This window comes from Halichoerus grypus, chromosome 5 (assembly GCF_964656455.1).
Source record: "Halichoerus grypus chromosome 5, mHalGry1.hap1.1, whole genome shotgun sequence".
Taxonomy (NCBI): domain Eukaryota; kingdom Metazoa; phylum Chordata; class Mammalia; order Carnivora; family Phocidae; genus Halichoerus; species Halichoerus grypus.
The window spans coordinates 47,181,613-47,207,304 of NC_135716.1; the positions used below are offsets into that span (position 1 = coordinate 47,181,613).

The 25,692-nt window shown below is 33.3% G+C and overlaps 1 protein-coding gene across 1 annotated transcript in view; it reads right to left on the reverse strand.

Moving 5' to 3' along the window:
* Positions 1–25,692, reverse strand: part of CNBD1 (cyclic nucleotide binding domain containing 1) — a 519,466-nt gene that overhangs the window by 257,547 nt on the left and 236,227 nt on the right. Inside the window, exon 6 of the mRNA XM_078071672.1 lies at positions 19,263–19,453. Coding sequence (XP_077927798.1) covers positions 19,263–19,453 — 191 coding nt within the window. The remainder of the gene's footprint in view (positions 1–19,262; positions 19,454–25,692) is intronic.

Below are 25,692 nucleotides of genomic sequence, written 5' to 3' on the forward strand. Positions count from 1 at the left end.
AAAACTAATAAAGTAGTCGAATGAGAAATAGTCTTTTTAAAAAAACAATCAAAAGGAATATAAAACAAATTGAAAGTTTTAATTCTATTAACTATATGTTTTTGAAGTAAGACATATCTAATTTAATGCTGCTATATGAAGTCTTTTTATGATGTTATTTAAAAATTACTGGTAAACAGACTTAATATGTACCAATAAACATCTCTCTTTTATTGCTTTTATAATAGAAGAGCTGTAAGAACATCTTATAGACAATATAATTTTTACTCTTTCTCTAATTTATTTTCAAATAGTGGTAAATGTGCTATGACCTGATGTTTACAGTTACACAACACATTCTAGCTCTCTGTGAAAATAAAAGGCCACTACGTGTAGTAATGATAAAGAATATCTTTATGTTTTAAATAAATCACAAGCTACCTCTATTAAATTTTTAAATGATGGAGGCCACTTAGATGTTAAGTTTCAATTTCATTATTATAGCAAAAATATTTCCTATGTGACTTTCTAATTTTTAACTTTATAAATATTCCAGTATTTACATTTCATTTTTAAGAAAATAATTGCACATGTTTTAAACATATCAATTTAGATATAATAAATGCAGTATATAAAAACAGGAATTTTGAATCAATGGGGATTAAATCCTATATTATTTGCAATTTAATTGAATCAAAACTCATTTCATAGTTCATCTTTGCTATTTTGAAACCTCTGGTTGATTAAATTAAACTGAATTTAATTTAAGGTTTTCTTATTGAACACCTTAAAAATTTCTGGAATACTATACTATAGGCATCAGAAAAAATAAGATCCCTGACTTCAAGGAAGTCACCTTCACATTTGGGGCAGGGAAAGGCATTTGGGGAGACCAACATCTAAGATAACAGCCAAGAATTATTCAAGACAATCTATGAATAAATGAGATAGAGATAGAGGGGATTAGTAGAAATCCGGACTGGGACTGAATCTTTGAGGAGTGTTGTGATATGGAGAAATACAAGAAAAAGAATGAGGGCAATTGAGTTTAAAGAACAGTATACCCAGAACGTAGTCAGGCAGTACCCATTCTCAGAAATCTGGAAGCAGAGGAATTAGATACCTAAAGATAAATCCCTTATCCTTAGCAAACATGATCTTCTCTTTACTCTTCAGAATATCCCAATATTCTGCCGGGCTCAGAACTTAAAATCAACTGGCATAAATTCCCATTTGAAATTATTGGTTGAGTTTTATTCTGGATCTGGAGATGAAATTGCTATTCAACTGCCTTATAAGAGAGATGCAGTATTTATCCTGTGGGGACAACCATTTATCAATGCCTCTGAAGTTACCCCCAATTTTTTTCCCAAATATCTGATAAAATCTGAAATGTATTGGACAATATGAATAAGACCCTCATGTCTCAATTACTCTCAGGTAAGAAAGATATACTCTGTGCTGATAACAGAGATTAGAAATATTTTGCAGTTGGGAGACTGAAAAACTGGGATTTAATAGTAAAGTGATTAACTTGCTCAAAATATTTTCACTCTAAATTAAAGATACATACATACTGGCAGCAAACTGGTTTTAACAAACTCTGACCCCAACCCCTATCACCTACTTCTCACTCACACAGCTTATTATTGACTGACTAGCTAACAATTGATATAAGCCAAAAATAAGATTTTAAAGAGTGGATTAATTCCCATAAAACATAGAAATTAATGTAAATATCAACAATTAAATTTATGCAGCAAGCAATTATATTATGAATATGTGCTCATTATCTCTGGTTATCCAATTTATACAATTACAAAGGGAGGGAGAACCATTGCCTTTTCCTATTTTAACAAGGATATAAATGGTATAATTATAGCTCTCCAAATGATTGCAAATAAATATCATTTTGTTTTCTTTATGCACTGTACTGGTATCATATTATTTAATTATTTGATTTACACAGGCACAAGCTAAGAATTTAATCACTGTATCCGTGCCCTTATAATATTACTTCTGGGCCACAGTAGTGATCACATAATTATTCTTCCTCCTTCATGTACCTGACACCATGCTAGATACTCCTATTATTATTCTTTCAAAACTATACCACATATAAACTTTTGTGTTCAATGCTATTGTGGGTGTAAGTCAATGTCCATGATTTCATGCAGTGTCCAAGTTAAGTATAAACCCCTTAAACCTCAAATACAAGACCCCCTACTCTCCTACCTATTTTTCTAGCCCTGTCTCCCGATTATTTCCTTAGATGGATTTATCATTCTAGTTAATTCATTGTCACCAACAGTATTTTGTCACAATATTTTGTGAATTCTGACTTAGTTTTCCTGGCAGCCCTTTATTAACCACAGAAAATGCCTCCTCTAATATGCTATGCCTACCCATTTTTAATTTAACTTTTTCAATCTCTTTTTTTTTATCTATTGCCTGCCAAAAGCTACTACTCTTTCCTTTAAACTCGAATAATTAATTGCTGCCTACAAAGTTCATTTGGCAATTCATATATATTGTTAATGTATAATAATCAAAACAACATTTATTAAGCACTTTCATGTATCATCTTATTTCATCCTTAAAACAACACTACTTGGAAGATACTGATAGTACTATTACTATCACTAAATTTATCTTAGAAACAAAGAAACAGGGCACCTGGGTGTCTCAGTGGGTTGAGCAACCAACTCTTGGTTTCGGCTCAGGTCATGATCTCAGGGTTGTGAGATTGAGCCCCTTATGGGGCTCCATGTTTGGTGCAGCATCTGCTTGAGATTCTTTCTCCTTCTCCCTTGCCTCTCCCCCTGCTCGCACATGGGCTCATTCTCTCTCTCTCTCTAAAATAAATAAATAAATCTTAGAGAGAAAAGAAAGAAAGAAAGAAAGAAAGAAACAAGAAAGAAAGAAAGAAAAAGAAAGAAAGAAAGAAAGAAAGAAAGAAAGAAAGAAAGAAAGAAAGAAAGAAAGAAAAAAGAAAGAAGAAAGAAGAAAGAAAGAAAAAGAAAGAAAGAAAGAAAGAAAGAAAAAGAAGAAAGAAAGAAAGAAAGAAGAAAGAAAGAAAGAAAGAAAGAAAGAAAGAAAGAAAGAAAGAAAGGAAAGTAGAAAGGAGGAAAGGAAGACTTTAGAAAAATTAAGGAGCATATCCAAGGTTAAACGGCCAGTAAATAACAGAGCCAGGCTTCAAGCCTAGAACTGTCTCAGTCTATGCTCTTTTATCATTTTGTATCATACTTTTATTATTATTTCAAATTACACTTAGTATTTCCCTTAATCTCTACCTTCTCTCTCTTATAAGTATAGTTTCTTTTTGGTATATTGATGTATACATTATGGTATGGCTGTATTACATTACAGGTCTATACATTCTGTTAGCATGTAAGTACCTACAACATAGATACATTTCTACTTTGTCAGTAGTGAGATAAAATTTTGGAGATTGTGACAAAGCTAGATAGCTACAACAAAACTAAATCCCGGACAGAAAGCACTGATGGTTACACATAATCATCATGTTAAACAAGATCCAAAGATGAGTTAAGATTATGAATTAGCCAGATACCCCAATTGGAAAACTGACTAAGCTTCCTTATAACCTAACAAATGAATGAGAAGTAAAGTCTAACAAACTAACCAGGGAAGTGAGAAGGGACTGACTCAGTAGATAGGGCAGCATAGAAGGGAAGAGCTGTGAGATGATTTGGAGGTAAGGGCAGGGAGGAAGGAAAAACACAGTGCCTCCATATTGTACAAGCTTCTGCTCCCATCCTTATAGCACCTGAACATGTACTCAGGAGAAAGATGTTCTCAAGTGGGAATGAAAATACTTAATTCCTGATACATCGAGTGAACTCATCACCAAGGAAGACCACCTGCATGTGTCAGATCTAGGAAATGATCATCCCAGTAGAATCTGATTAGGGGGAAGTGTCTCAGGGCTTTGCAGTAGCGTATTGATGGACTCCAGACTGGTAGCCAAGGTTAAACTTTGAGAAGAGTTAATTATCTTGCTTGATGTGGCAATATTCTTAATATTTTTTCTTCATTCAATTCCATAATTATATTATAATAATAGTAACAATAATACATTATTATATATTAAACCCATATCCTGTGCTTGAAACAGGGCTGCATTTTATCATTTAATTTTCAGAAAATTTCCTGAGGTAGGTATTATTATTGTTCCGATTTTATAGATGAAGCAATTAAGTCTTAAGTAACTTGTCCAAAATAGTGAAATTAGGTAAATAGCCAAAAAAATAGCCACACACACACACACACACACACACACACACACACCGGACTATTATGCAGCCATCAAAAGGAATGAAATCTTGCCATTTGCAACAACATGGATGGAACTGGAGGGTATTATGCTGAGCGAAGTAAGTCAATCAGAGAAAGACATGTATCATATGATCTCACTGATATGAGGAATTCTTAATCTCAGGAAACAAACTGAGGGGTGCTGGAGTGGTGGGAGGTGGCTGGGTGATAGACATTGGGGAGGGTATGTGCTATGGTGAGCGCTGCAAATTGTGTAAGACTGTTGAATCACAGACCTGTACCTCTGAAACAAATAATACATTATATGTTAAAAAAAGAAGAAGAACAAGAAGAAGAAGAAGATAGCAGGAAGGGAAAAATGAAGCGGGGGGAAATCGGAGGGGGAGAAAAACCATGAGAGACTGTGGACTCTGAGAAACAAACTGAGGGTTCTAGAGGGGAGGGGGGTGGGAGGATGGGTCACCCTGGTGATGGGTATTAATGAGGGCATGTACTGAATGGAGCACTGGGTGTTATACACAAACAATGAATCATGGAACACTACATCAAAAACTAATGTTCTAATGTATGGTGATTAACATAACATAATAAAAAAAAAAAGCTGTTTTCAAAAAGCTATGCTGTATTACTGCTACTATGACATACAGTGACATTACCATCCCTACAGGCAGTGGCAAAACAAAAGATAAATTTTATTAAATGAGCTCAGTACAACTGAGCAAGGCCATCTGAGTCACCATAATGGTTTAAGTCATTACCTTACAACCATAAACATCTAATATCATATAAAAATGTATGCTGAAGATGAGCATTCATGTATCTGCAAAGATACATTTATTTTTGGTACCTTAACATTAAGTGATACTAGCTTCTGAGACCAGTAAGTTTATTTAGATGTCCAAAGGTCATTTTAGTCTACCTTTAGCCAAATCTAGCATTTTCAGCCATGACAACACAGGACAAAGAAGCAGAATTTCTACTTAAAACTATTTCACAGTTCCTGTTTGTCACTATGTGTGCACATTTGTCACTCAATGACTTAAAATTCTGATTTAAAAGCTACTCTCAGAATTAATTCTACTTATTCTATTTTAAAATTTCACTCAAGAAATCAACATGCTGGCTTAGAAGACAGGAAGTCTTGGTGATTGAATAATAGCCTGGGCTTGAAAATCAACAAACCGGGGTTCCACTTCAATCTGAGTATTTACTATCTGTATGACCCGAGACAGGTAAGTAAAGTCTTAGTTACCTGAATGCTAATAAATATAATATATACCTCACAGAGTTGCTATGAGGATTATCTGAAATATTCTATAAAAATTTTAATTTAGCCTTAACTTAGTGCATGTACATAGTAGACACTCATTAAATAACAGCAGCTATTACAAATCATGATCTTTCCCATCACTGTTATCATCATCAGGCTTATGATTGGAGTATTAACTGCTTCTAGTTTCAACTCTCATTTAGCAAAATAATCAAACCAATTCATATATTATATTTTATAAGTAATATTTAGCAATATAAACAACAAAGCATTAGGTCCTATATTTAACACTATCATTTTTAAGCCTATACTTCTAAATGCTGCAACTTCTTTAGACAACTATTTAGCAATTTCATGAAAAGTTAAATATATATCTTCTTTATGCACCAATAATTTCATTCCTAGGTATTTATCCAAGAGAAATAAAAGCATTTGTGACAAAAAACTTTGTACCCGATATTCATTGCTTTGGAAATAACTCAGATGTCTATAAACAGAATAACAGATAAATAAGTTGTGGTATATTCATACAACTGAATACTATTAAGCAACCAAATGGATACAGGCAACATCGTAACACTCTTAAGACCTAGACTTGTATTTCAAATTGTCAGCATATCCTCCACTTGGATATATAATTGGCATCTCAAAATATTGAATCTAAAACACCAAATTAGAACTCTACATTTTCTCTCATAAATCATCTTCTACCTCAGTCTTCTCAATCCCAATAATTGATATTAACATCCACCAATTTTTCTGTCCAAAATTCTAGAAATGATCATTGAATCATTTTTTGCAATTACTTTTTGTGTCCAATCCATAAGCAAATCCTGTCAATTCTACATCCAAAATATATCCCACATCCATCTATATCTATACTTCTCTACTAAGCAACGCTATCCAAATAACATTTCACAAGCACTATTACCAGAGCCTCCTCACTGATTTCCCTGTTTTGCTTCCTACACGGCATTATGCAAATCCACTCCACTCTATCCACAGCAGACAAAATGACTTTTTCACATGTAAAGTACACAATACTCCCCTGCTTTTAAAAAAAACCTGGTAAATATTTAAAACATAACATTGTCATTCTCATATTCAAATGAAGAATTAATACTACCCAAAAGATATGATTTGATTGTTTCTTTAAATTGCTCATAATTTTCTTTTTTTAAGTAAGCCCTGCACCCAACATGGAACCCAAAATGGGGCCTGAACTCGTGACCCTGAGATCAAGACCTGAATGCTCATAATTTTTTATTAAAAAATGTAGAAGCAAAGACAGGGATTATTTCCACATAAGTCTTAACTTTTCTATCCATTATGAATATCAATCATATATTAGTTAGGTTGTTTATTTTTAGTGCAAAATTTATTAAGGCATTCTTTGGGAGAGGAAAAGTTTAATTTTAAAAGCACTGGGTGTTATACACAAACAATGAATCATGGAACACTACATCAAAAACTAATGATGTAATGTATGGTGATTAACATAACATAATAAAATTTAAAAAAAATACTAAAAGCACATCCTAATACAGAGCTAAGTGATTAAATAAGCAGGAAAGTCCATTGGCTTGAACATGAAAATATTAAATTTGCTCAAAACATTATAAAGATTAGCTTTCTGTGAGCATACATCAAATCTCTTGAAAACAATAGCAATCAAAAGACAACAGAGTATGACAGGAACTGTCAGATTAATCTTTCTAAAATGTATGAAGTTAACGCTCTTTTCAAGTGATTCGTATAGTTCCTTACTGTGCTTTCATCAAAGATGAATTCTTCCCACTGGCTCTAAGGATGAACTACAAACTTACCTGAACCTGTCTAAGTGACCTATAACCACCTTCTCATTCCTGTAGACCAGAAATTTTCCTCACTGTCCATATTATCTCTCCCTGTCCACACCGGTTTTCCTACTTGGAGTATTTCCATTTATTCACTTATTCATTCTCTTAGTCATCCGTTTATAAATGCCTTTATTTTAAATTACATATATATCTATGTCAATCACTATACCTATGGACAAGGGGTATAAAGGTTAGATTAACTTCAATGAGTTTACAGTAGAATGAAAACAAAAACAAAACAAATTAAAAAGTCACATGACAAAAACTAACACCACAATCTAGGGGCATACACAAAATAAATCAGGGTACAAGGGAAAGTGAGAGCCCATTTTGTCAGAGAAAGTAAAGTTTGATGAGTTTTTTGAGAATGCATGAAAGTTTGTGAACAAACCCTAAAAGAGCATGTCATTGCAGGCACAGGAAACAAGATGTGTAGAGGCATGGAGACAACAAATCTTCAGTAATCTATAAGTAGTTCTGCATGGCTGGAAAACGAAGATGCACTAGACAGCTGAATTCATTCATAAAGGGCCTTGAAACCCATGCAAAGAAATTTAAATTTTATCTTAGAAGTGACTAGAAGTGACTGAAGCATTTTATGCAAGGGAGCAACATAATCATATTTGACTTTTACAAAAGTCATCCTAGTGACAATGTGGATGGTGAACTGACGGGGTTCATAGATTGAATACAAGGATAGAGGTGGTTGCAAAATATTGGCAAGAAATAAGGAGAGCCCATGGGGCGCCTGGGTGGTGCAGTTGGTTGAGTGGCCGACTCTTGGTTTTGGCTCAGGTCATGATCCTCTGGGTCCTGGGATCAAGCCCCACGTGGGGCTCTACACTCAGTGTGGAGTCTGCTTAAGATTTTTTTCTCCCTCTCACTCTTCCCTTCCCCACTTCTTGCTCGCTCTCTCTCTTTCTCAAATAAACAAAATATTTTTAAGAAACAGAAGAAATAAGGCCAGCCCGAAGGTAAAAATGGTAAAAAAAAAAAAAAAAAAAAAAGATGGAATGAAAAGCAAAAACACCAATAATAATAACTATAGGTAAAAATTCAGTTCTCATAATGTGCTAGACATTGTTCTCAGTGCTTATATAATCTCATTTAATACAATGATCTATGAGGTAGGCATTATTACTAAGCTCAGTTTTTACAGATAAGGAAACTGAAGCATAGAGTCTTAGTAAATTGTCCATTTCTGGAGCTATAAAATATTGTCTGACTGCATCACCTGTGTTCTTAGAGTGGTGTTATCATGGTCACTGTATAAGGCCACACAATGTGAGCAAGGCACAGATGTCCCTGGCAACTCCTTCAATGTATGTTCTATTCTATGGAATTCTATAAAATAAAGGGATAGTGCCTCTCTTCATTGATCTATAAACTATCTCTACTTAGAGACATAACTCACGCTCCTTAACTTCATGACATGTTCCTGGCCACTCTAACCGACAATGAACTTGCTCTTCCTCCAAAGACCATAGTCCTAGTCAAAACCAGCTGCCACCTAATCATGTACTATTTTTCCTGTTCTTGTAGTAAGAGTCAGTTTTGTTCCCCTATTATGGATAAGGAGCATTTCTTATGTTTTATTTCAGTATTCCTTGGCTCCATCACAATGTTGTCAAATAATAGGGGTGTGTGTGTGTGTTGATTTGTATGCCTGCTTGAAGACATGCTTACCAAAATCCAAAAAACAAAGAGCCAGATCTGTAAGAGACATGAATAGACTATCATTGTCTCAATATAACAAGAGCAGGAGGATGAGACAAAAATAAATATTTTATGATTTATAATTTTTATTATTGAGAAATACTAATTTGTAAGAATTATCAAGGCAACAAAGCAAATTTTTAGATTTAATGAGCTAACTTGCTAAAAGAGCACAAAAAATATTCTCAGATTAAAGGTTTGAACTTTATTAGTTAAATTATATATATTCAAGGGAAACTTATTTTTTCCCATCTAGGATGCTATCAAGTCATCTAACAAATGCTCACAATGGGTCAAAAGATACAACCAGGCAAGAGGGCTTCATGCAAAGCTCTCCTTGTAAAAGAAAGGGCCTCAAAATGTCGAGGACCATTTAATCATCTCACTTTTTTGGAAATTATCTTCTCCCTTGGCTTCTAGGACCCTGTCACAGCTCTAGTTCTGCTTCTTTGCTGGGTTCTTTGGTGGCTCTTTTCCATCTTTCAAAGTATGGAATTAATAAAATTTGCTCCTTGAATTCAGCCCTTTCTTTTTAATACTGTTTTTTATCAGAGTCTTTATTTATTTTTGTGGTTTGAATATCACATTTCTTTGTAGACAATTCCAAAATCTACATCTGTAGTCATTTCAAGATTGTATCATAAACCCACCACAGCACTTAACACACACAAAAAAACTTACATATATAAGTTGTTAATAAAACTAGTCAATTTAACTGTAAATCTGTAGCATCAGAAAAAAAAAACCTTTCCTCTTAAAAGCTAGCCTGTTAAAACTGATATTCTTATATAGCAAAACACACATGGTAAAGAGCTACATTTCAATATCATAGCTTTTGCCAAAATGTAGTGGATTTCAAGAAAAAAATAAAATTATATGTAAAATTTCTGTGGAAATAAGCAAATAAAAAATGTGCCCTGTTACACTCTATGTATTATGTATATCCTATGTGTATATACACAGCATCCTATTATATATATGTAATAGGATATATATAATATTTACATAAATATAATAGGCTATATATGATTACATAATATATAATTATATGACAATTGGAACATTTGCATTTAATGTTGTATGTGTTGTGGATAAGCACACATTTTATTACATATGAATTTTATTACATACATACATATATAAATAAAATGGGATGTTCTATGTATACCAGTGAAACATAGACTATTAAATGCAATTTTTCCAATTGTCTCAGAATGTTAAACTTATATTTATATAAATTTAAATTGTATAATATAAAATTTATTTATACAACGGCTAGAGAGATGATAGATACTTATGTAACAGAGTGCTTGGTAGAGTTATCCTATTGTGAAAGTACTTTTTTCCTGTTGTTTCAGAGTTACAAGGATTTAAGTTTGCAGAACTTGCACAGAGATTTAGAGACTGTAAAATCGGTTTTGTGAACTTTAGCTCATTTTCTAACTCAAGAGATTATAAACTGAGATCAGGAAACTGATGACAATGCTTGTTCAGTAAGAGTTTGTCAGTCCCACAGTCTTTTTCTGCCCTTTCTCTTTCTCCCCGAGGCTCAAAGTAACAAGACAGGAATTTGATAGAGTAAGTGTGTGATTCTCCCTCTCCCATCAGCCAGGAGGGTTTACAAGAGGTAACCAGTGTGGGACTGCCCAGAGAAAGGAATAAACCTGGAGAATTGTCAGAAAATGTGAACTGACCTAAAAGAAAGACCAGTGGTCTTCCACTGCCTGAAGCCATGGATGAATTAAATAATCCCCTAAAGGAAAGAGCACCCTTCCAGGGAGTTACAGGAAAAAGAATATATAAAAGACTGAATTTAGACATCAAATCAGAAGGGATAACCATAGATTTTTACCTCTAATATCCACCCTCCCTTCCTTTTTGATCCTGGCTGAGAAAAGCCTGAAAAAGCAGCTAGTAAGTTGAATAGGATGCATAGTAAGAAAAGAGGAATAACCCCTTCCCCCACTGGAGAATTATGGCACAATAAGGCACAAGTTGTGCTGTCAAGCATGACAGTTTGAAATTTTGATATGAAGACAGGACTGGAAATTTTAATATCTAAAAAAATAAGGCTATTTGTTAATACATAGGATCTGACTGAGATTTCATCCAGAGAGCAGAGAAGAATAATGCTACATAGCTTGTTTGAAAACTTCAGTATGAAAAAGAAATAAAGCTGTTTTATAATTTCACTCTGCTATGTCCAACTTGTTCAATACACATTTTTTGAAGAAATGATTTTCTTTTCATGTGATTTCAAATGTTTATTTTATTTTTTAAAAGAAAACTTATATTAATAAACCAGAAATTTCTTTTAATAATTACTGAGGATCTTCAACTTAAATATTTGCTTTTTAATTGTTGCTAAATGTTATAATGTCAAAAATACATTTTAATAAAAGATAGGGCATAGCAAAATATGTATTTATATATTAAATACAAAAGTATATAAAGTATAAAATAAGGTTACAATCGCATGTGTGAGGGTGTGTGTGTGTGTGTGTGTGTGTGTGTGTGTGTTACCATATACCATACCATACTGAGATGACTCGAAAGAAATTTGATTTTCCTTATGATTGTTCTTTGAAAAATTGTGAGGCTAATTAGAAAAGATAAAATGAATTTAAAAATTTAAAATACTTAGAATCATTAAACTGGTGATCTTGTAAAGGAATATATAATTTTTTTCACTCCTTTCCTTACATAAAACACTATAACAGAAAAGTATTTTGCTTTTAAAGTACAAATCAATGTCAAGAAAAGCAAAACCAAAAATTATTGCTATATATTTGTGTCACACTAATTTTTTTAGTCCAGTTTACATTGGTAGTAGGGAGGAAGTACAGCACTTTGTATCTCACGAAAAATGAATTTGATCCTTAGACTGTATTTTTTCACCTATATTCATTATACTCAGATAATGCCCACTTGTTTAGAAAACTGTTAGAAGTTTAAATTGAAGAGTGAAGATATCATTACTTATTTTAGAGCTGTGAACTACCTGTCAGCCAGTTTGCAATAAAAATCCATCACTGTAGTACTGATAGTCCCTGGCATACTGTAGTACTACAAGTGATAAAACTTTTAATGGTGTTGAAAAGGAATGGGGTATTGGCAGAAGAGAATGCACTGGAAATTACAATACCTCAGACCTTTGAGATGTTGGGGGATAAGTAATTATAAGAACCACAGAATAGAATGACTGTTGCTTGGTAATATCAATACACTGGAGAAAGACAGAGAAGGTTGAAGAAAATCAATCATCAGCTTAAGGTGAAGTACACAATCCAAGTGCTGCATGGCAGCATATAAATGAAATCTCCTCTTGTATGGTTGGAAAACAGAAAAAGCTGAGTATTGGGCCTAGTATTTAATCATAAGGATAGCATAGCTCAAGATAAGGTTGCATTCATAGCCCAAGCAAGTATTCTGTTGAACCCTAAAACTTGGGATAATGGCTTTAAAACCTGAATACATTAAGTGTCACAATGACCATCCGTTACAAGATAAAATATGGAGAATGCATCTAAAAATGGAGTTTTCACCTAGGTCTGCTTCACAGTAACTCCACGGGGTCCATAGACTTACCTTATGGCAATTTCCATGGGCCTTAAATGTATAATTTGAATGGAGACTTGGTAGAGCCCTTACATTGGTTTCTTGGCCTTTGTGGTAAGAGCTCTTATTAAGGAAGATCAAGTGGAAGCCTCTGAAATTGTCCTCTCCCTACCCTCTTCAACTTTAGCCAACACAGTAAATCAAAACAGTATCACAGACATCATCAAGATGGCAGACTAAGAGGTCCTCCTCTGTCCTACTTCCCTCAAAAAAACAATTTAGCAACTACCCACAAATGAAAATAGCTGTGAGAGAATGTTGGAATATAATTAAGAAGATGCAATATGCCACTAAAGCACAAAAACCAAGAATGGCCATGTAGAAAAAGGAAGGAAACATTTTACCTGTGTCATCTCATTCCCCAGGTCATCATAGCTCAGTGCCAAGAGGAATCCTCTCCATTATGAATTCTCTGGTGGGTGTAAAGGAGAGCAGGTGACCTGAGCATCCTTCCCCACTGAGGACCTCCACAGTATTTGCCAGTGTGGACCCACCTGTTGGAGACAACAGAGCCGACACTGCTGAGCTTCCCTGGAATTGGAGCCACTGTGTGCCCTCGGAGCCAGAACCACCATAGCTCCCTGAGTACTGGCACATGGACACCTTGGGTCCAGAGCCACTATCAAGCACACACACTAATCTGAGGAGGGTACACAAAGCCCACTTAAATAAATAATGATCAGAAACTTCCCAAGCATGGAGAAGGAAGACATCAAGATCTGAGAAGCCCAAAGAACCCAAGTAGGTTGAATATAAAGAGGTCTATATAAATACATATTATGATTAAATTTTCAAGTCAAAGACAAAAATGGTTTTGAAAAAAGCAAGAGAAAAGCAATTTATCACACTAAAGATTATCAGTGGATTTCTCAGTAGAAATCTTGCAGGCCAGGAGAGAGTGGAAGGATATATTTGAGGTACTAAAAAAAAGAAAACTACTAATGACCATATTCGTCAGAACTATCATTTAAAAAATGAAAGACTTTCTCAGACAATAAAAACTGAGGAAGTTCATTGCCACTAGACATGCCTTAGAAGAACTGCTAAAGGGATTTCTTCAGATTGAAATAAAAGCATGCTAAACAGCAATGTGAAAGCACATGAAAGCATAACTCTCACTGGTAAAGGTAAATATATAGTCAAATATAGAATAAGGCAACATGGTAATGGTGGTATATAAATTTCTTCAAACCCTAATATAAAAGTTAAAAAACAAAAATATTAAGAATAACTATAACCACAAAGAAATTAAGGGATACACAATATAAGAACTCTGACTACAAGTACACAAAGTGGGGGGCTGAAAGTGTAGAGATTTTCTATGTGATTGAAGTTAAGTTGTTATCAATTTAAGAAATATAATTACAAGATATTTAGTGATACACAAAAGATAAAAAGAATCAAATCAAATCACTATGAAAATATCTTCAAATAACAAAGGATGACAAGAGTAAACAACTACCAAACAGAAAGAAAACAATTAACAAAATGACAATTGTAAATCCTCATTTATCGTTAATCACTTTAAATGTAAATGGATCAAACTCCCCAATAAAAAAACATAGAGTGGCTGAAGAGATCAAAATAAAACAAGAACCAGTAATATACTATGAGAGATTACTTTAGATTTAAGGACACACATAATAATAGACTTCAGTAGCGCATATTCAAAAGTGGATAGAGCATCCACATAGAAAATCAACAAAGAAAGAGCTGACTTGAGCAACACTATAGACCAAATGGACCTAACAGACATATATGGAACTTTCCACCCAAGAGCAGTATAGTCTTCTCAAACGCACAAGGAATATTCTTCAGGATAGATCACATGTTAGGTCACAAAAACATCTTATAAAATTTAAGATCAAAATCATCCCAAGTATATTTTTCAACAACAATGAAATGCAACTAGAAATCAATAACTATAAGGAAAAGGGAAAATTCACAAATATGTAGAAACTAAAGAACATATTTCACCAACCATTGGGTCAAAGAAGAAATCAAAAGGCAATTAAAAAAAAAAATCTCGAGACAAAAAAAAAAGGCATCACATACCAAATTATGGGATGTAGCAAAAACAGTCTTAAAAGGAATATTTGTAGTGATAAATGCTTATATTAAAAAAGATTTCAAATTAACTTATACCTTAAGGAACTAGAAAAAGAAGAACAAACTGTGCCCAAAGTTAGCAGAAGGAAGAAAATAATGAAGATTAGAGCAGAAATAAACCAAATAGAGGATAGAAAAACAATTTAAAAATCAATAAAACTAAGTTTTTTTTAAAAAAAGATAAAATTGATAAATTTTGATAAATCCATCACATTCAGTGGGGGAAACCATAGTCTTTTCAACAAGTAGGGCTGTGAAAACTGAATAAACACATGCAAAAAAATGAAATTGGACCCTTATCTTATATCATTCACAAAAATTAACTTGAAATAAATTAAAGACTTAAAGATAAGATCTGATACCTTAAAACTCCTAGAAGAAAACATAGGGAAGAAGCTTCTTGACATTGATCTTGACAATCATTTTCTTGGATACAACACCAAAGGTGAATGCAACAAAAGTGAAAATCAACAAGTGGGACTATATCAAAACTGAAAAGCTTCTGAACAGCAAAAGAAACAATCAACAAAATGAAAGACAAGATGTATAATGAGAGAAAATATTTGTAAACCATATATTAGATAAAGGGTTAATATCCAAAATATATAAGGAACTCCTACAACTCAATAGCAACAACAACAATAAAACACAATCTTATTTAAAAATGGTCAGAAGAACAAAATAGATGTTTTTCCAAAGACAACCAAATGACCAATAAGTACATAAAAGAAGCTCAACATACCTAATCACCAGGGAAATGCAAATCAAAACCACAATGGGAAATCACTTCACACATTCTAACAGAATGGTTATCCTCAAGAAGACAAGAGATAACACGTGTTAGTGAGGATATGGAGAAAAATAAATCCTTTTACAAAGTTGGTGGTAATATAAATTGGTTCAGTCAATATGGAAAGCAGTATGGAATTTCATCAAAACAGTTAAAAATAGAACTACCATATAATTCAGTAATTCCACTTCTTGGTATATACCCAAAAGAAATGAAAACAAGATATTGAAGAGATATCTGCACTTCCATGTTTATTATAGCATTATTCACAATACCCAAAATATGGAAACAACCTTTATCTGCCAATGGATGAATAGAAAAGAAGATATGTTATATATACAATAGAATATTTATTCAGCCATGAGAAAGAAGAAAATACTGTCATTTGTGACATGGATGGACCCTGAGGACACAATGCTAAGTGAGATAAGTCAAAGACAAAAACTGTATGATATCATTATTATGTGACATTTTATTTTATTTTATTTTATTTTTAAAGATTTTATTTATTTATTTGACAGAGAGGGAGAGAGAGCAGGAACACAAGCAGGGGGAGTGGGAGAGGGAGAAGCAGGCTCCCCACTGAGCAGGGAGCCCGATGTGGGACTCCATCCCAGGACCCTGGGATCATGACCTGAGCCAAAGGCAGACGCTTAACGACTGAGCCACCCAGACGCCCCTATTGTGACATTTTAAAAAACCAAACTCAAAGAACAAAGGCATTACACTTCTTGATTTCAAATTATATTATAAAGCTATTATAATCAAAACAGTATGCTACTAGCATAAATGCAGACATGTAGACCAGTGGAACCGAATAGAGAGCCCAGAAATAAATCCATACAGTTATGGTTGCTGATCTTCCACAAGAGTACCAAGGAACATACTGAGTAAAGGATAGTCTCACCAATAAATGATGTTAGGAAAACTAGATATCCATATGCAGAGCAATAAACGTGGACTCTTAACTCACATCATATACAAGAACTATCTCAAAATGGTTTAAAGATTTAAAGATAAGACCTGAAACCATAAAACTCTTAGAAGAAAACAGAAATTTTCTTGACATTGTTCTAGGCAATGATTTTTTGAATATGACACCAAAAGCACAGGGAACAAAAGCAAAAATAGACAAGTGAGACTGCATCAAACTAAAAAGCTTCTGCAGAGCAAAAGAAACGATTGATGTAGTAAAAGGCAACTTACAGAGTAGGAGAAAGTATTCACAAACCATTTATCTGGATGAGGTTAGTATATATCCAAAATATATAAGAAACACAACTCAATAGGAAAGAAAAAAGAACTCAATTAAAAAATGAGAAAAGAACCTAAATAATCATCTCTCTCTCAAAAGAGGACATATAAATGACCAAGGTATATGAAAAAGTGCTCAACATCACTAATTACGGGAAAATGCAAATCAAAACCACAATGAGTTATCACTTTACACCTCTTAGAATGGTTACCATCAAAAAGACAAAAGGTAAGTATTGACAAAGATGTGGAGGAAAGAGAACACTTGAACACTGGTTGTACAAGTGTAAATTAGTACAACCATTATTGAACACAGTATAGAGTTTCCCCCAAAAACTTAAAAATAGAACTACCATACAATCCAGCAATCTCACTTCTATGTAGACAACTAAAGAAATGAAACTATCTCCAAGAAATATCTGCATTCCCATGTTCATTGCAGCATTAGTCACAATAGCCAAGATATGGAAATAATTCAATGGTCTAGCTATGGATGAATGGATAAAGAAAATGTCAATTGCTACAACATGGATGAACCTGAAGGACAGTATGTTAAGTGAAATAAGCCAGACATAGAAAGACAAATTTTGTAGGATCTCACTTATATGTGTAATCTAAAATAGTCAAACTCGGGCGCCTGGGTGGCTCAGTTGGTTAAGCGACTGCCTTCAGCTCAGGTCATGATCCTAAAGTCCTAGGATCGAGTCCCGCATCAGGCTCCCTGCTCAGCGGGGAGTCTGCTTCTCCCTCTGATCCTCTTCCCTCTCATGCTCTCTGTCTCTCATTCTTTCTCTCTCAAATAAATAAATAAAATCTTTAAAAATAAAATAAAATAAAATAGTCAAACTCATAGAAGCAAAGAGTAAAATGTTAGTTACCAGGGGCTGGGGGTAGAGGAAATGAAGAGCTATTGCTCAAAGTTTCAGTTATGCAAGATGAGTAAATCCTATAGATCTAATGTACAGCATGGTGACTAAAGTCAACAATACTGTACTGTATACTTGAAATTTGCTAAGAGGGTAGGTATTAAGTGGTCTCACCACAAAAAGATTGTAACTGTGCAATGATGAATATGGTAATTAGCTTGATTGTGGTGATAATTTCACTTTATTTACATTTGCTATATACTCCTTAAATATATACAATTTTTATTTTTCAATTACACCTCAACAAAACTGGAGAAAAAAATACTACATCCCAGGCAGAATGGCAGATAAGTGATACCTTCATAGACCTACTGCAGAATTCAGAGGTGGTAGTCCCATCACATTCCCATTTTAATTCATGAGTTTTGCCCTCATCAAATGAACAAACAAATAGATCCTGAAAGATTGGAGTTGACTACTACAACGTGGACCAAGAAGTAGCTCTAATTATACCTACTGTGCCAAGTGTGGTATTTTTTTCTAAAGCATATTGAAATGCCAACAGGTATACTGTATGTGACCATTGAGTGGCAAATGTATTCTTTTTCATCTCTATCAAGAAAGATCAGAAACATTACCCATTCATGTGTGATCAACAATATACTTTTATATTCATGTCTCATTTTTTATCTTTGTCTTTCTTGCTTAGTTTTATCCATCCTCATTCTTTTTGAACCTGAGAATGTTGTAGGTTTTTCTGACTTCAATCCATAGTGACAAATAATTTGGCTTTAATTGGTTTCATTGGCTCTTTCTACTCTGAACATCTTGACCACCCTAAATCTAAAACTGGCTTTCTTTTAGCCACAATTCTAGTCAAACCACATTTGATCCCCACGGAGAGTATCCAGAGATCCAGAAAGATATTGAACTTTAATTTTTTGACCAGCTGATAGTGTCAAAATAATAAATACAAGCCAAGGATTTTCTTCAGGTAAAACCTTCCAACTGTAATGGAATCAACCCTTTGATCACCTTAGCATTGCTCTTGAGATAAACAGGATAAGCATGAATTCTTTTTTTTTTTTTTACTTTTTTAAAAATTTTATTTTATTTAAGCATACATTCTTAACTGGTTAAAAGACCTTTCATGATCTGTCCTCTCTCTCCCTCTCCTCAAATCACCTGTTTCCTCTCCCTTATCTCAAACTACCCTTCTTCCTCATTCAGTGATCCAACCACATCGGCTTTGTCCTAGTTACCAAATATACTACATAATCCCTGCCAGTGGGTGGTATGTTGTTGAAGGCATTCCTCATTAAAATTTCTTAAACAAATTTGAAGTTCAATATTAATAGTATAATTTTCATTTTTAAAAGATATATTATCTTTAATACATAACTCACTGAAGATATTTGGATTTAAATATCTGGAAGAGATCAAGTTTTATAATAATGATACTTTGTTGCTTATGGAAAAAGCAAAGATTCATTTCTTACTGTTGCGTCACATGAAGGTGTGTGCATCTCAGCAAGTATAAAGTTTTTGAAGTCTTCATTGACAAATTCCTGGAAACTCTGAGGTATGAAAGAGGCTGTTGACTCATTTTCTTCAGTCAGATTTCTATGTACCTTTGTTTGAGGTCGAGCTGAGCCTTTCAGTATTATATAAAATCCATCATTTCCAACCACTGAAACAAAACAAAACCAAAAAAGCTCTACTGTTGACTTTATTTCCCAGGCTCTTTGATATAGACATGACCACAACATATGTTACACTTGCTTTGCTTTTAGTAGATTTCTTTTAGTTTATGCAATGAGAACTCTAATGAAGCACTTAGGCATTCACAAATAATTTACTCAAATAAAAAGAATAGCAAAAACATGTCTCCACATTCGGAGAATTCTTTTCTGACAATTTTATTAATCAATCCTTATGGAACTGATAGATTCTAGAAAAAGAACCAAGGTAATATATTACAATTAATAGATTTAAGATATTTTAAGAAAAATAGGATCAGAAAACTCCTTGAACTTTTTAAAATGTTACCTCCCCCTCAAAAATGCAATTTTGCTTATTTTATATAAGTAACTGTATATATTATTAATTTTTATTTGTCTTTCCTCTGGATATGATGATGATTGCTCATAGAAGCTGGTTTGGAAAGAGAGATCATTATTAGGAAGAAGAGTTTTTTCCAGTATTTCTCCTACTCCACATTGTAACTCTCTACAGTCTGTTGTCTAATTCCAATTCCTAAAGTTTAACTATGTTTCTGTAAGTCTGGTTGGTTTATTCAGTTGTGAGCATTTTGAATGCAACTTAAATCTGTCCTACTTCTTCTGAAGCCTGATCTTTTAAAGAAGCAGGGTGTGGGAACTGGATGATGTCATTTTCCAATTGTTTATATTACTTTATAGGATTGGAGCAAATTATTTAGGTGGTGTGAGAAGAACTTTTCTTAAATTTTGCTTATTATCTTGCTGTAAATAGACACTTTACACATTGATTTTTAGGAACAATTGTAGGTTTGGGTTTTTTTTTTTTATGCCTAAGAGATGACAACTGCTTGCCTTCTTTGCTTTTTTCTAAATGAGTGCTGTATTAGTGGGACTTTCTTGGTAATCATCTGTACACTGTGACTACAGGATAGTGATTTTCAGTCTTCTTTAAAGCAAAGGTTGTGTTTGCTTGAATGTCTGAGCTTAAAATAGATTCCTTTCTGGATAGCACAATATCACTTCTTACTAAACATCTAATCTATGTGGTGAAAGCACTGTAGAAACATTGCTTTTAAATAGCTATCAGGTGAGCTGTACGAGAACTACATTGTAGAAAGTACATTGTAAAGGTAAAAGATAATAAAATTTTGTAAGAGTAGTAATGATTTTGACCAATTACATAGGTGAAAAAAGCAGTTGGGTGAAAGGTGTATTCTGATAAATACATTTGTATTCTGGTTTTGTATAGATTTAACTTGCATTTCTTAGCATAGAATAAAAATTGTAGAAAGAGGTACATTGTGTGAAATAATTTTATTCCAAGGGCTGCTAGTTGCTTACCCAATATGAATAGTCTTTTCCTTTACTAACAAAACCACAATTTTATTGGGTATTGCCTGTGCCAGTTTAAAAATTATATTTTGCCAATACTCTTACATGTGTGGCCCTGTGACATGATTCTGATTAACAAAACACTGGGAGAATTTTTGCTTTCCAAATATGCATGCCACTCCTGCTTGGATACCTAGAACAAAGATATGATGTTGGAGCTGGAGAAGCATCTTGCAACTAAAAGGCAATGGCAGGGAGAACCTCAGGAAATTCACCCTGACGCCTTTAAATCTATCTTGTGACTTCTCATTATGTAACATAAATAAATCCTGAAATTTTTGTAAACTAGTGTCCTTTAGTTCTCTATTACTCACAACTGAACACAATTTCTGTGAATATTGTTGTAATTTCACTTAACTCTAACCATAATATATGTTTGCCTTACTGATGGACATGATTCTTCTGGTGCTCTGAAGAAAACCTTCCTTTTCCTTCAGGGTTTGGCCTGGTGACAGTGAATTTGAATAAATAACCTCTATTTACAATGCATTAATTTTCACGTTTACATTCAAAAGATATCTGTAATATTAAGGAGGCCCTTAAGGAGTTAAACTAATTAATGGGGGAGTAGAATTTGAGATTCACGGAAAATATTTTGGTCAGAAAATATTTTATCAACCCTCCAATTATAACTTACAAAAAATAAGTCAAATTAAGCTATTTTGGAAGCTGCTAACTCCATTATATATAAAGACAATGATTGTATTTGGGTTGCCTGGGTGGTTCAGTTGGTTAAGTGTCTGCCTTTGGCTCAGGTCATGATCCCAGGACCCTGGAATCAAGTCCCACATTGGGCTCCTTGCTCAGCAGGGAACCTGCTTCTCCCTCTGCCTGCCACTCCCCCTGCTTGTGCTCACCCTCCTTCCCACTTTCTCTCTCTGTCAAATAAATAAATAAAATCTTTTAAAAGATAACAGAAAATATAACAGAATAATTAACAGAAAATTCTCAGAGTTCATGTAACATCTGAAACTGGTCCTCAGATAGATAAATGATATACACACAATTAAAAAAGGTCTAAAGAAAAAAATGCAATGGAGTTAAGCTTTCAAATAACAATTGAAATATTACTTAAAAATCACAAAGTGGTGTTAAACTTATGAATTGTGACAAAAATACATTTATTAACAATGTAAGATAAATATAAGCTTTTGAAATTCCAAAGCAATGAGAAGGAACCTATGACATAGGCTCCTATTCAAATTTTCAAAATACACAAAATTATGTTATATAACTTTTTAGAAAAAAAAGTACTCCAAGCATCTAAGAAAAATTTGACTATGAGAATTAAAACAATACAGATCAAAACGGCATTAAATCTTGATTCCCAGACCTTGCAGAAGTAGAATTCAATAAAATCAAGTTCGTTAAGAATAAGTTTCATAATATTTATCTAACCAACCTCCATGACATGAAAAGGCAAAAAACAACAACAAAAACTATATATACTCATAAGGACTTGAAGAAATTTCCTAGTGCAGGACAGACCTCATGTCTTAAAATATCTTTTAACCACACTTGAATTAGCTGAACAAAAGGCATTCAAAAGGAATTGAGAATACTAATAAGGGAAAGTTTACTCATTTTGGTACTGAGTTTTCAAAAGTTTAAAGTCCAAATACGAAGTTTGATTAAAGCAAACATGTTTGCGAATTCCTAGCTGAGAGTCTCCCGCTCTCTGGTTCAGCTAAAATCAACCATTTTAAAAGGACTTAAATGTTTCAAAGAACTATAATTGGATGAATAAAGTCATATTGTCACTTGGATAATTCTTACTTGGCCTATAAAATTGAGTTTAAGTGTTATCTATTGACCAGGGAAGCCTTTGCTGACCTCTGCCTTGCTCCCATCCATCCTAATTAATGCCCCTCCTCTGTGATCTTTTTTCGCAGAATTTCTGTCATGACTGCATTTTCAGTGTCTGCCAACAGATTCTAACCTCTTGGAGAAGGATCTCTAATTGCTCTCAGTCCCTGCAGCCCAGAGCATATTGCCTGGATTACTTTAGGCATTTAGCAAATACTTGAATGAATGAAAATTGAATTAATGATCCTTATTGTATTTCTCTCCAAAGAATCTTATAAAACATTTGGGGAACAACTCATTTTTTTCCTTAGAATTCTGTCTATTGAGAAATAAGATAAAATTCCTGGATGGCCTATTTTCTTCTCTGTCCATTAGGTGGGAACTTAGGAAAATACCAGAAAGTTATGTGACTTTTAAGGCAGGTGGTTTAATTCATGGAATCCTCCTTATAAGGTCTAAATGGTCCCAGAGATAACATAACAAAAGCAATGAATAACCTTTTCACAACTTTTATTATATTAAGGTATCTTTGGAGATATGATTTTGCCTTTGAAGCAATTTTTCTTCCCATAAGGTACCAGGAGAAGTTATTTGAAGCCTATGTCTCATAACATTTTTTTGAATATAGCTATAACCTGTGGAAGATAATCTACAAGTAACAGGGGATATTTATTTTAAGTTTTTAAAAAACTCAAATAAATAAATCTAGAGCTAAGTGGAAGGGATGAAAAGAAATTTATTTCATTTTATTTGGGGCACTAACCTTCCATTGGAATAGTATTAATACTGACACTTCCTGTCAAATATTTGTAGAGATTTCATAAAGGGAGAATTTATAATTTCACATATTGTTGGTGATTGTTTTTAATAACCTTAAAACTTATTATTTGATATTTTTACTTAGTTCTTCTTACAAAAAAAAAACACTAAGAAAATTCCATATCTCAAATTGTTTGTTCATATCCATAACATGCATATTAAGACCAAGGCTGGGGCGCCTGGGTGACTCAGTCCGTTAAGCATCTGCCTTCAGCTCAGGTCATGATCCCAGGGTCCTGAGCAGGCAGAGGGAGAAGCAGCCTCCCCACTGAGCAAGGAGTCTGATGTGGGACTGGATCCCAGGACTCTGGGATCATGACCTAGCCAAAGGCAGATGTTTAATGGATTGAGCCACCCCGGCATACCTACCATATTGTTTTAAAAGTTAGTGAAGAAATAGAATGAGGGAAAATTGGGTAAGAAAAACAAGATGGAGGCAGAAATATATTAAATTACAAAACAAAATCTGTAAAATGCTATATATTTGCGAGGAGATAGTACTGGGCCAATGGACAATTTTTACTCCATTTTCTTTACTTAAAAATTAATATAATCAGTTACTTAATTTAGCAACTACAAGAGATTTTTAAAAATTACTTGACTGGAAGTCTCAATACCACTGAATATATTTTTCCCAGGAGTTCTCAAAAAAGGAAAACAATGTATTGTAAATACAACTAATTTTTTCACAAAACACATTATTTAAAATATTTTGTACCAGGTTATAACAAGAGTATTCCTAAGGATTTAAAAATCATTTCTACATGGGAAGATCAAAAGGATGGCATCTGGGTACATAACCATGGGATTCACTGATACAATCCAAAGGTAAGAGTTACTTTACCTGAAAGAATGAATGAATGACATCTAATTTCAGACTATCATTCAACAAAAATTACTGTGTTCTTAGACAAATTTTGAACCAGTACTGTGTATTCAGGAATGCACTGGTTGGAAATTACCTGTACTACTGATTAATGCATACATTCATTCATCAAATATTTATTGAGTGACTATTTTGTCCAAGCACTGCAAGTTAGGCCATATTTCAGATTAAGAACCTAAGTGCATTAGAGTCAGCTCGGTTTTTGGGTGAGGTGAGGAGAGAAAAGATAGCTTGGAAAGCTGAAGAACCTGAGATCAAATCATGCCTTAAGAAAGTATTACGGTATCTATGCCTAGAGGTATGCAGGTGGTAAATTAAGAAATTTTTTACCTCTAAAAATAAATGGAAGCACCTACAACACAGAAAGAATGTGTTCTTCCTGACTTCAAATTACATAAAATTGAACATTTTAAAGTAGTTATCAAAAGCTTTATGGTCTATTAAAACAAAGAAAAAAAGTCTCAGTAAAGGTTTTAAAAAACATCTTCTCTTAAGAAATATAACTTCCAGGTAGATTTTCCAATATTTTATGGTTTTAAAATATATCCCTGGATAGCAAGGTGAAGTTTTGTTCATGGTTGTTAATAAAAGTTAATTAATCTTGAAAGAAATCTATATAATTCATAATTTGAGCTTTAGAATTTTTGGTTTATCCAAAGCAATTCTTTCTAATAATAATTAAATATCATGAAGAGTTGTCTATTAATGTCACTATTTCTATTGTCTCCAGTGAATAATTTATTATAAATTACTTCATTCATTAACATTTAAAAACTCTTTGGCTATGCATTAAATACAATTGATTAAAAATTTCTACTTTAAAATATATCAACAATTTTTATGAAACATCATTTACCCCAAATTATATTCTAGCTTAAATCTTGATTAAAGTACTTAATGACTCAAAATATTTTTTTTCTGAAATTTTCACTGTGATTCCTAATGTTACGCTAAACCACATTCTATCCTAAATGTATAAATTTTAGTAAATTTTTAAATTTCATGGGGAAAATTATGGATATAAAACCGAATGATGATTTGACGCATTTCCTCTACAAAATACAAAGTTTGGGGCCAATATACCACTTAAGTAACTTTTATTATTTTACATGTTCTTTCTAACTTCTGGCTTATGAAAACTAAATACGATTATTGTCCCTGTAATCCCATTTTTCAATGTTCTAAAATAAACATTTCTGTATTATTTTCCTTTACTACTAAAAAACCACCTTAACCATCTTATTAGTGTCACTTTTACAAAATGTCACAGTGTATTCTATGGACATTTAAAAGACAAAAATTTAC